This window comes from Chiloscyllium plagiosum, chromosome 32 (assembly GCF_004010195.1).
Source record: "Chiloscyllium plagiosum isolate BGI_BamShark_2017 chromosome 32, ASM401019v2, whole genome shotgun sequence".
Lineage (NCBI taxonomy): Eukaryota > Metazoa > Chordata > Chondrichthyes > Orectolobiformes > Hemiscylliidae > Chiloscyllium > Chiloscyllium plagiosum.
The window spans coordinates 3,954,216-3,966,984 of NC_057741.1; the positions used below are offsets into that span (position 1 = coordinate 3,954,216).

Below are 12,769 nucleotides of genomic sequence, written 5' to 3' on the forward strand. Positions count from 1 at the left end.
ATGCTGGAAATCTGAAATAAAAACACAATGAGATGGAAATACTCAGCAGCTCTGGCAACATGTGTGAAGAAAGGAGTTGATTTAATATTTTAGGTTGATGACCTTTCATCATCTCCAGGAATGTACTGTTTTAAGGGGTAATTTATCTAAGGCTTCTATCTATTTTATAGTGAAGTTCTGAATTTTGTCTTCCCTAATTCTGGGCGTGTTTTCTCTTGTTCATTGAATAGAATATTTACAGTTTTCTTTTCAGTTTCTTTTTAGGTCTGTTTCCACCTTTGTTCTCATCTCTTCTCTGACACTCAACTTACTACAATTAGGTTGTTTTTTATGTCTTTTCGAATTTAAGTGACTTCAATTTGATCTGACTGTTACTCTTAACAAATATACAATTGCAGTAATTCTGGTCATTAACTTTGAGAGACCAGCTGCTAACCCGTGCTCCTGGGAGTAAACCAGCGAACCTGATACACTGATCTGATGGGTTTTTCCTTTGGTGGTGAGTACAGCAAATATTTTCTTAATTGACATGTTTTCTTTGTTTTGCATTATTGAAAAATATGTTAAATTATTTCCATTTGAGCAAACCTATCACAATTTGAAATGTGAGCAGGCAGATTCTCAGGGAAATAAAGCAAATTATTTTAGTGAAGCCTACAACATTCCACATGTCAATGCTGCATTTTGGTTCTTGTACAGAATATTATTTCATTTGTTGATCTTCCTGGGTGTCAATGATACCCATGAAATGTCAATGATCATGTCAAAATATCTGCATGATGCTCATGTAGAAGGAAGTCAAAATGCAAGTACTGTATGGTGAATCTCACTTCTTTAAATCAATCTTGCCAGCAGATATCCTTGAACCCTTCTTCCATTGTTTTCAGAATAAACCCTGCACCTGATTGTCTGTCAAAGTAACAGCAAGGCTAATGATGCTCTCCATTTCTTATGTGTAAATGATGCAATAATTTCAGGAAGGGTTGATGCATGGTTAAACTGAAATAACGACAAGCTGCATTGTATACACAAATGTATATACATAGGAATTACAAGGAGTAGGCCATTCAGATTCCATTTGCTGTTTTCTTCTGTTAGCTTCATGAATATCACTGTTTCCCTAACAATTGAAATGTATTGAATGCCATTAAGTTGTTCCATGAGAACTCTGACCTCTCGAGTCAGAAGGTTATGAGTTCTAGATTCACTTCAGGATTTGGACAGAGATAAAATAAGGCTGACATCCTAGCGCAATACTGAAGAAATGTTTCATTGTCAAAAATGTTGTGTTTCAGATGAGACATTAAACTGAGGCATTGTTTTCCTTCTCAGTAGGTCGATGTCCCATCATGTTTTTGTGGAACAGCATGAGAGTTATTCTTTGGTGTCCAGGCCAGTAATTATTCAATGTCACAAAAAAACCCGTCAAATTATCTAATCATTAACACATTACTGCTTAAGGGAGTTTGTTGTGAGCAGACTGGCTGCTACAATTTCTTTTTTACAAGTGCCTAAACTTCAAAATTACTGAATTGGCTGTAAAGCACTTGGAGACATCTGGTGGCTGTGAAAGACACTATGTAAGTGTCTCATTTAAATGCAAACTAAACATGCAAAGAAAGTTAAGCTTTGTCCATTCCAGTGTAAGTACATGTTTACTGACATAGTAGGTATTAATTAGTGCCAAACATTGGACCAGGTTTTCTTGTGAGTGGTAACCCCATGTGAATCACCACCTGCCCTTCTTTTTTTAACAAAGAATGGTGCTCCACATTTCTGAGGAGATGCTTGCTCAGGTCCCCTCAGAAATGCGGAGGCCTAATTCCATTCCGACAGTTCTTTTCTAGTGTAGAACTGACAGACGAAGGGAAACTATGCCCTGTTTCACAGCAATCAGCTGCTATTTTCTGAAATTTAGTGGTGCTAACAACCACTTGGGCAACTGCTGTCAAACCATATGACATCAGTGTGTTGGGAGTGTTTGGTGCCAGATGGGTAGAAGGATGTGAGACAAGTAGGGTGTAGGATGTCAAGTGGTCAGGGATACAGTGCTAGGGTGCCAAACAGGTAGGGTGCCAGTGGGAGGGTGTAAGGTATCAGTGTGCAAGGTGGGGTTGGGTTTGGTGCAACAGGGCTGGCAACAAGTATATTGGGTCAGGTTGTGTTGTTGGTGATAGTTGGAATGGGACAGGGAATTGAGTCTCATGGAAATGGTGCTGATGTTCAAGGGTTGGGTCAGGCCTGGCAATGGTGGGGTTTCTGTTGTAGACTGGGGCAGGGATATTGACTTTGGAGGATGGGGTTGGTTCCCATGCTTACAGGGGATGTTTTCCAGTTCCAGAGTGTTGTTGGATTTTGGCAGGGGGTTGGGCATGTGTCAGGTCCCAAAGCAAGGCCAGGTTCCCAAGTAGGGGGTGGGGAACAGGTTGTCCATTCCTAACCAATGGGGTGAGAGCCCAATGTTGGTTCATAGGCGTTTGGGGTAGTGTGTCCCGGGGTTGTCAGTTCAGGGTCTGGTGGATGTAAGGGATCTGGGGGTTGTGAATAAGGTAAGTGTAATAATTTACTCAGGAGTTAATTGAATATTTTTCTGTGTAACTATTTTACGTCATTCAATGGAACCACCTGAAATCTCCAATTTTTATGGAGATGTTTGGAGGATTCCAGGTGTAGTTGAACTTCCCAGTGGAAAATCCAATTTCCTAGGCAATTCCTTCAGATTGTGCTACAATAAAGATTCTGCAGGATTGTACTAGTAACAGGGACCTAAAGTCACTTCTACAGTAAGATTTGGTGAAATATTCAAGCATGTGGTTGGGGTTTCCTTCAAACTACTGTTAAAGCAATTCAGCAGGAAAGGTCTAGATTAAATCTTTATGTAACAACATCAAATTAGTGGTGTACTCCATTAACATCCATATATCGTTTCATACAACTGACATAGTTAATTCAGAGATTTCATATTACTAGCTTACCTTAATATGAGTGTACAGATAAATAAAAGGACACAGTTTTATTAATGTTACTTGTACAATGTTACCTTACCATAAGTGTAATATTCAACTTCTGGTGGAAGTGTTACAAGTGATAGATCGTTCTCCTCAACATGTTCATCTACATACTGCTGTGCTTTAGAAGCTTCCAGAAATGCCAGAAATCTTGCTGTAAATGCAGCAATAAAAATGGATAACATTCCAAAATCTAAAAGATTCCACATTTGGAAAATGTATTCCCGTGGTCCTTCTGTCCAGATTTCTTTACACTCAGTCCACATCATTCCTACAAAGGAATTTTTAAATACTTAATGTATACAAGGTTCTTTAAAAAAGTGAGAAATATTTCGATATTAATAGCTCAGATATAATACTACTTACCCAGTATCCACACCATAATTAGCATTTCCGTCCAGGTAAACATAGTAGTTTTCATTCTGAAGACTTGTTTAGGGTAATCGATAACAGTGACATTGGGTAAGGTTTTGATGCCTTCAAATCTGTCAGAGGCATTAAATACTAGTAAACACAGAAAGATGATGAAGGATGCTGCATGCATCACAAACTTCATGAAGGGACTTCTTAGCATCTTCCCCAGCTAGAAGGAAAAATTAAGATATATATCTATCCTGTAGATGTAAACTGAGCATCAGTCATTTCATCTCATGGATACTCGGTTTCCACTTTAATCACATGGTGTAAACTTTTTTCTGCTGTTGAATTTCACACTAGTATATACAAGCCATATTTCTTTCAATTCCAACTTTATCCTTTGCTCTCCTGATGGTGTTGATGCACCTTGGATAAAGCTCCATAGGTTATAGACATCCTACTCTAACCATGAACTGTTCCCCTTTGATGTCCACACAACTTTTCCACTAGAAGTCACAGAATCAGTGATCTGAACCAGAAATCTATTTTTTTCTATCCCTAACTCAAACAGCATTGTGGTCAGTGTTAACATTCTTAATGTTGTCCTGAAATTGACTGACTCAGCATAGACTGGAAGTTGAAGCTGGGACTTTGCTGATCTGTGTAACACTAGATGCCAAACTTGAGAGCGCATTACTTTTGTAAGACTTTAGTCATTACAATACTGAATATCAGTATCTACCTGCCTTTTTATAAACTGGTAAAACTTGTTTTCGGAGGAACAAATTGTCCTTTTTATAAAAACAATTTCAATAGATGCCATGATCTTTGGATTTCAGCAGCAGCTAATAGTTATATATCATAAAAAAATTGAGTATTCAATTTTTTCCAGTCTATATCTTTGTACTTTTGCAACAAAAATCTATTTAATTAAAACATTGTATTTTAAAACTAATACCTACAAAATAATTAACATCATTCATAAACTAAATATATTCATTATTGTTTGCAGAACAAAAGCCTTCCTAAAAGAAAAATTATATTAGGGACCCATGTTTTTTGTCATGACCAAAATATCAAAATTGTTCAAGTAAAAGTTGACACAGCCATGGTTATACCAAATGTAACAAATTGGTAACTTGGTGAGAACAATCCTTTGAAGAAAAGCAATTATAGAAGATAATGCACTTGGGAATACAACATGCTTGAGCCATGAATGAGTTTGAAGTCAGAATATAAACCTGTGTGTTGATGCATTTCTGTTAAACACCATAACATGGAAATGACAGTCCAATCTTACGACTCTGGTACAGGACACTTTAAATCAACTGATACTTCAACATATATCTTAATTTCTTATCATGGTACTTTATTGATGAAACAATTATTTCTGATTCAATAGCTCAGATTAAGGCCAGGTGGTGAAGGAGGCCAAGGCTGAGGTTGTGGGTAGAGATGAATGGGCCAATGAAAGAGTATTGAATAACTGCCCTTGGTTTCAATCTCTAGCAATGAAAGATTAAAGAGAAAATCTAATTTTACTCCCATAAATATTTTCCACAGGATAAAAAAGCCACCTGTAGTAAATTGATTATTTTCTGGATCATTCCATGATAACCTTTGCAAACAGCATTTCAGCATTATGTTAATACAACTCCCAGAACATTTCAGTAATTTTCAAATTATGATAATTAAATCATGTTTAGCAGGATTCTTCAATATGTGTTAAGAGTGCATTTTTCACCACTATCCTCTCAAAATACAATTCCAGCAAAGTTTCAAACCTTGCGACTTTTTTTTACTCAGCTACGTAATCAAGATATTTTTGAATTGTCATTACATTGCCTTGTGAGTGGCAGTTCTGTACTAACATTATTAGTAGGCAACTCCTACCATCAGTTCAAAATAATTCTAACATATGATAACTTGTGAATAGGTCAAAATGGGTAGTAAATTCTAACTTTCCTGTTAGTGATTTGTTGGTATTAAAAGCCCTGAATTTCCTCTGACTCTGCCCTGCCAGTGGAATGAATGAAATTGTAACTTTCCACTGTTTCTTCTTCCCATTGCCCACTCACTTCTCAGGCTCAAGGAAATTTAAATATTTTTTGACAAATGTTCAGGCTCAGAGGTATCCTCTTCAAGTGGTGACATGTGGGGGAATGAATTGTAATGTGTTGCTTCTTACAATTTAATATATAATGGAGCAGAGTGGGTATGGTATACTGTCCAGCCAGTTTTACTGGCAGAACAGCAGTACAGGCACCAAAAAGGCAAGTTTTAACTTACTTCTGTAAAGTTAGGAGGTACAAGATGCAGTCACTTCATTCCCAGCACAAGCAAGTGACCACCACCTTCTGCTAGTTGACCATCATAAAAGTGGTCATCTTTGTCACTGAGCCACATTAATAAAATAGGGGTAAAATTTAACTTCAGCAATGCAGACAGTGGCAGATTGGCTGACATTTTATACATGCAGCCTGATTTACCTTTCTAATATCTTCAGTAAAAAGGAGAGCTATAAAGGGACAAAAAAAGGGTGTCAATCCAATAATGCTCTTGATGAGCTCCAACATTGAAATTTAACCCTTGATATTTATCAGACCAGTGTGGCATACTAACTACGCTGCCCAAGTAATCAGCTTACAATTATTTTACAGTTTAAAATTTATTCCCTGGATAAACAGTCAGTACAATTGAAGTTCTGTTTCCCTAAATGATGTGTGTTTTCATTAATTTGAGTTATAGCCTAACCCTCAGTATCCATTGTAATTATCAAATTGATATAAAAGATCATTATTAATATTGGCATCCTTTTCTTTAATTGAATGATTGAGTGTGGATAGTATGGTCACTGGCTAATGGATTGAATGAGAGGCTGAGCCTGACTCCTAATAAACTGAATTGTCATCAGTACAGCCATAAAGAATGAGTCAGTGTCACTATTTGCAATTATTCAAAAACTCTTCCAGGAGTATCTACCAAGAGATGTTATCAGTCCTAACTATTTAAACAAACTCAATAAAAATAGGTGACATAACAAAAATTTTCAGAATTGTACAAACATGATTCTTAAAAGAAGACACGGTTTTCCAAATCAATATGCATTTTATGAAAAAGAAAATTGAAGGTTTGTTGGAGTGATTATGATTGTAACAATGGGATCCTCTTCAAAGGGTTGGGGTGGACTCGATGGGCTGAGTGGCCTGTTTCCACACTATAGGGATTTCTATGTTACTGGACAAATAATGCAGAATCTTGGAAGTTTAATTTGGAGACTATGAGTTCAATTACCATCAGTTTGAGAATTTCAATTAATTAAAAAAACATAGAAAATATGGAAGCAGAAATAGTTCAAACTGATATAAAAATCATGAAGAATTCCTGTTTTATTTTAGATTTCCAACATATTCAGTGTTTCTTTATTTTCAAATCAACTTTGCTTTCACTACTCATCCATACAGACACCATCGGGACAGCACGGTGACTCAATAGTTAACAGTGCTGCCTCACACCATTAGGTAACCAGGTTTGATTTCAACCTTGGGAGACTGCCTGTGTAGAGTTTTCACGTTCTCCACGCGTCTGCATGGGTTTCCGCCAGGTGCTCCAGTTTCTTCCAACAGTCCAAAGATGTGCAAGTTAGATGGTTTGGCCAAGCTAATTTGCCCTGTAGTGTACAGGGATGTGCAAGTTAGGTGGATTAGCCATGAAAAATGCAGGGTTACAGGATATGGGTGGGATACTCTTAGGAGGGTCAGTGCAGACCTGACATGCCAGGGGCCTTATTCCACACTGTAGGAATTCTACCACAATTTGTACATGACCAGGCGACCTGTTCTAGGCCTCTTTCTGTGCTATTCAATAAACATATCCGAGGAGCTACCCAAGAGTGCCCCAGGGTGATATGATCTGTGTTGTCCCTATTACATGTGGAGAAAGTCTTGACAAATATTGAAAGCAAAAAGATTTCTTACAAAGCAGGTCTGCAAACTGGAGAAAATTACTTTAGCAAAGAAAAGGAAATAATTCTCATCCATAATAATCAATGTTCCATTTTCCTTCTGACACGATGCCAGGAAACCTATTTGCGGCACAACAATTTTATCTTAAATGGTGATTGCAGTTGAAACATGAAAATAATTTAAAAGCCACAACTATCGGGGAGGTGATGGCACTGGGCTAGTAATCCAAATCTCCAGGCTAATGTTCTGAGAAAATAGCTTCCAATCCCACTGTGGCAGATGGTGATAATTGAATTTTTAAAAATCTGAATAAACAGTTAGTCTAAAGCAGTGGCAACCACTTTCAGTTATTGTAAAAACTCATCTTGATCCTTTAGGAAGGAAGTCTGACATCCTTACCTGGTCTGGCCTACCCCTCAACAATTAGGGATGGGAAATAAATTCTGGTCTAGCCAGTGTTGACCAAATCAGTGATGAATGAATAAAACTACTGTATGTAAAGTCTGACAAAAGATTAAATGAACTGCAAAATAATTCCCTTAGATTATAATTTATTCTTCTAAATGCATAATATTTCTCTACAATGTTTAATATAGTGACTACACCACCCATCTCAATCACCTTTCCTTTGGTAACCAGCTCTGTATGACTGCACTTGGGAGTGAGACAATGGTGGTCCATTGCTATATTTTGGAGTACATCAAATAAAGGACCAGCAAGTATCTGTTAGTACTCTGCACTGTTACCTTGACTTCCATAGGAGTTGATTATAAACTTTAACTTCTCCCAGATGCAAATATCAGTTGACCCTCACTATAACATCCTCACTGGCCTACATGTTGTTTCCTGTTTTAAAATATTAAGTTTAGGATCTTTTCCTCATCTTTAGTTCTACCTATGATCGCACACCATTGATTAATTTGTTTCTAGACTGTTCAGTTTTCTGACAGTGTTTTTGTGTGTGCGTGTCTCTCTCTCTCTCATCCACTCTTAGATTCTTCAATCTTAGCCTCTCTCTCTTTAACACCTTAAATAAAATCCACTGCAACTTTAAACACTCTTTCAAAATTCATATTTTTAACAGAATTTCCAGTCACCTGTATTTTCTTTCCTGTCATGGTTTGAATTATTCCATTAATCTTTCCATTGTAAATTTTATGTATTAATAGTGTTATATAAATCTAAGTAACTGTTGAGGAGATAGTCAGTGTAGAATTCTGTTGGAATGTAACAATTGTCAGCAGCAACAATAAAGTAGAGATAAAAGAAGGACTCACTGTAATCTAACAGACTGGGAAGGTCCTACATGTGATCTCTCAGTCTGAGATAAGTCAGGGGCACTAAGATCAATCATGATTATGATACCTCAATTGTGCATAACCACAATTTAGGGCATGATTGACCTTATTGTCTCTGGACTGGGACTGAACAAATTAAACAGAACTCCTTTCTCAAATTGTTATCAATTGAAAATTGGATGTTCCTGGCTATGAGATATGATCAAATTGGACTTGGCTGTGTTCTTCTCCAGATGAAATAGCCTTCAGATGCTTACTGCCCAGTTTCACACATGAACAGCAATTGCTAAGATTATGTTTAGATTATGTCCCATCAGCTGAAAGGACCACTTCAAAAGTTGTCATTATCAAGACAATAATAAGATGTGGATTGAGGGCGGAGGGGGTTGGAATGCTATGAAATGAGAATCATGTCCTCAATGATTATCAAGTCCTTGTGTTTAAAAGAAGTTTGGAATGAAAACTAATTCTAAGAAAATAACTTAGAGCAAAATGAGATAAACTTGCTGTTTGCTGAACCAGAACAGAAACTTAAGCAAAGCCAAAGCTCTGCATCCGGTTTGAATACAATTAAACATAGCAGCTAACACTGTAGAGTGGTGCAATTTTTCATTCCCTAATCTATTTGACACAGAGATTCTGTTGATGTTTGTGCCATTTAAGAAGGATATTTTCCGATTATCATCTACATATAAAGAAAATCATTTGAAACCTTTTACTGTGTGATGTGGTTTCTCATAGACAATTTTCAAAAATGAAGTATAAAAAATACATTACTGTGATGAATGAGGTTCTGAAAACTAATCTGCACAATATTTGAATTTAGGTTTTATTATGGATGTCCTTTGAAAAATTACTGTTACACTTCATAAGAGATGCAGTATTTCAAAAAAATTCAAATTGATTCTAGCATCTTAGCTTTAATTTGTTTCAGAAATGAATAATAGGCGCGTTAGTTCTTTAAACTCAGGTCATAGATTCTACACAAGTTGAAATCAACATTGGGAAGTACCAGAACAATTACACATTTCAGAGAATGCAATGCAGGAAGTAATGCAGAGCGAGTTGATGCATTAAGGAGAAGCAAGTGGTGATGGTGATGGTAGAGGAGTAGCTTGACCTATTGTTGAACCTGAATGTAATTAGTGATTCTTGTACTTTTTGGGAAATTTGGTGACATTGTGAAATTAGTAGCTATTCAATAGGGAAAGCAAAGGTTTGTCTGCATTGATGTCTGAAGGAGTCAAAGAGTGAAAAGGTGAGGCTGATGTGGTTTGACGTCCTTAATAGTACTGTCCTATGCTTCCAGTATATGGAATAGATTTGCCTATTACTAAGGTGTGCTAAATTCATAAATACATAAGTTTCTATAGTATTGGTATAGTAGTAAAGGTCACTGCACCAGTAATATAGAGACTCAGTCTAATGCTCTGATGACACAGTTTGAAACCCAAAATAGCAGGTAGTGAAATGTGAATTATATTAACAAATCTTGAATAAACACCATTGTCATGAAATAAAATCTGGTTCACTAGTGCTGTTTAGGGAAGTCAATCTGGCATCCTTACCTGGTCTGGCCTGGATGTTACACCAGATCCACTGTAATATGGTTGCCCTTGAATGGTCTCTGAAATGGCCACGCAAATGACTCAGTTGTACCAAACTTAGCTATGTCTAAGAAAAGGAATGGAATTGATGGACAACATCGGATCACCTGAGACACTGGACATAATAACTACACATACAGCTCTGTGGACACTACCAGAGACAATAAAGTCAAGGAGCAGAATTAGATCATTCAGCCCATAGAGACTGCTCCACCATTCAACCAAGGTGATGTGCTTCTCAATCCGATTCTCCTGCTTTCTCCTGCAACCCTTGATCGCCTTACCGATCAAGAACCTATCTCTATCTTAAATACACTCAATGACTTGGCTTCCACAGTCTACTGCGGCAATGAGTTCCATAGATTAACTACCTTCTGACTGAAGAAATTCCTCCTCTCAGTTCTAAGGGGTCGTCTCTTCACTCTGACTCTGTGTTCTTGAGTCCAAATCTCTCCTATTACTGGAAACATCTTTGTCACGTCCACTTTATCTAGGCCTCTCAGTACTCTGTAAGTTTCAACCAGATTCATCCTCATTCATCAAGTACAGACCCAAAGTTGTCAACTAGATTCATAGAATCCCTACAGTGTAGAAACAGGCCATTAGGCCCAGCAAGTCCACACCAATATTCCAAAGAGTAACCCACCTAGACCCATTCCCCTATCCTATTACTCTACGTTTACCACTGATTAATGTGTCTAACCTAAACATCCTTGAACACTATGGGCAATTTAGCATGATCAATTCACCTAAACTGCACATCCTTGGATTCTGGGAAGAAACTGGACCACCCGGAGGAAACCCACACAGACACAGGGAGAATGTGCAAACTCCACACAGACTGAGGTTGAAATCAAACCTGGATCCCCTGTGCTGTGAGGCAGCAGTGCTAACCACTGAGCCAGAATGCCATGCCATGCAAACTGCTCTCATATAACAAGCCCGTCATCCTCCGGAATCCCTCCAAGACCAGCATATCCTTCCTTAGACACAGGGCACAAAACTGTTCACAATATTCAAAATTCAATCTGTCCAGAGATTTATACATCCCCAGCAATACATCTCTGCTCTTATATTCTAACCCTCTTGAAATGAATGCTAACATTGCATTTGCCTTCTTAACTGCCAACTGAACCTGCATGTTAACCTTAAGAGAATCCTGAACCAGGACTCCAAAGTCCCTTTCAGTCTTCCAAAGCCTTTATCCATTTAGAAAATAGTCCCCACCTCTATACACCCTGATGTAAGTATAACTTCACACATTGTACTCTTTCTGACACATAATTTGCCCATTCTCCTAACCTGTCCAAGTCCTTCTGCAGCCTCCCCATTTCCTCAATACTATCTGTCCCTCCACCTATCTTTCTGTCATCTGCAAACTAAGCAACAATGCCCTCAATTCATTGTCCAGATCATGAATGTATAACATGAACAGTTGTTGCCCAAAACAGATCCCTGCAGAACTCCACTAGTCACTAACTTCCATCCTGAAAAATATTCCTACAATCTGTCTTCTGCCAGTTAACCAATTCTCTATCCATGCAAGTACCTTGCCCCTAACACCATGGATTCTAATCTTTTTGGAGTCCTCCTGTGCAGCACATTGTCAAAGGCCTTCTGGAAATCCAAATAGATCATGTCCACTGGCTCTCCTTTGTCTAACTTGCTCATTATCTCCTCAACGAACTCTAACAGATTTGTCAGGCATGACCTCTCCTTGACAAAGTTGTGCTGACTCAGTTCCATTTTATTACATACATCAAAGTACACCACAATCTCTTCCTCAATAATGGACTCTAAAATCTTACAAACAACTGAGGTCCCCATTACTACTTCTCCAACATCATGTCCAAGTTTGACTGTCGCTTACTTTTTAGATATGTAAAAAACTCTTGCAATCTTCTTTTATATTATTAACTAGCTTACTGTGATACTTCATCCTTTTCCCACTTATTGCATTTTTAGCTATTCTCTGCTGGTTTTTAAAGGCCAGATGGACTACACTCCAGAGTTCTGAAGGAGATAGCTGAGGAGATTGCGGAGGCATTGTGGTGATTTTTAAGGAATCATTGGAGTCAGAGAGGGTCTCCGGGGACTGGAAAATGGCTGATGTAACATCTCTTTTTAAGAAGGGAGGGTGGCAGAAGACAGGAAGCTATTGGCTGGTTGGTCTGACCTCAGTTGTTTGTAAAAACAATGACTGCAGATGCTGGAAACCAGAGTCTAGAGTAGAATGGTGCTGGAAAAGCACTGCAGGTCAGGCAGCATCCGAGGAGCAGGGAAATTGACATTTCGGGCAAAAGCCCTTCATCAGGAATAAAGGCAGGGTGTCTGCAGAGTGGAGAGATAAATGAGAGGGGGGTGGGGGTGGGGAGAAAGTAGCATAGAGTACAATAGGTGAATGGGGGTAGGGATGGAGGTGATAGGTCAGGGAGGAGGGTGGAGTGGATAAGTGGAAAGGAAGATAGGTAGGTAGGACAGGTCATGGTTATGGTGCTGAGCTGGAAGTTTGGAGCTGGGGTGAGGTGGGGGGA

The 12,769-nt window shown here is 38.2% G+C and overlaps 1 protein-coding gene across 1 annotated transcript in view; it reads right to left on the reverse strand.

Moving 5' to 3' along the window:
- LOC122539329 (short transient receptor potential channel 3-like) overlaps nt 1-12,769 on the reverse strand; it is a 163,734-nt gene that overhangs the window by 48,330 nt on the left and 102,635 nt on the right. Inside the window, exons 7-8 of the mRNA XM_043674045.1 lie at nt 3,375-3,591; nt 3,046-3,279 (exon numbers count right to left, since the gene is read on the reverse strand). Coding sequence (XP_043529980.1) covers nt 3,046-3,279; nt 3,375-3,591 — 451 coding nt within the window. The remainder of the gene's footprint in view (nt 1-3,045; nt 3,280-3,374; nt 3,592-12,769) is intronic.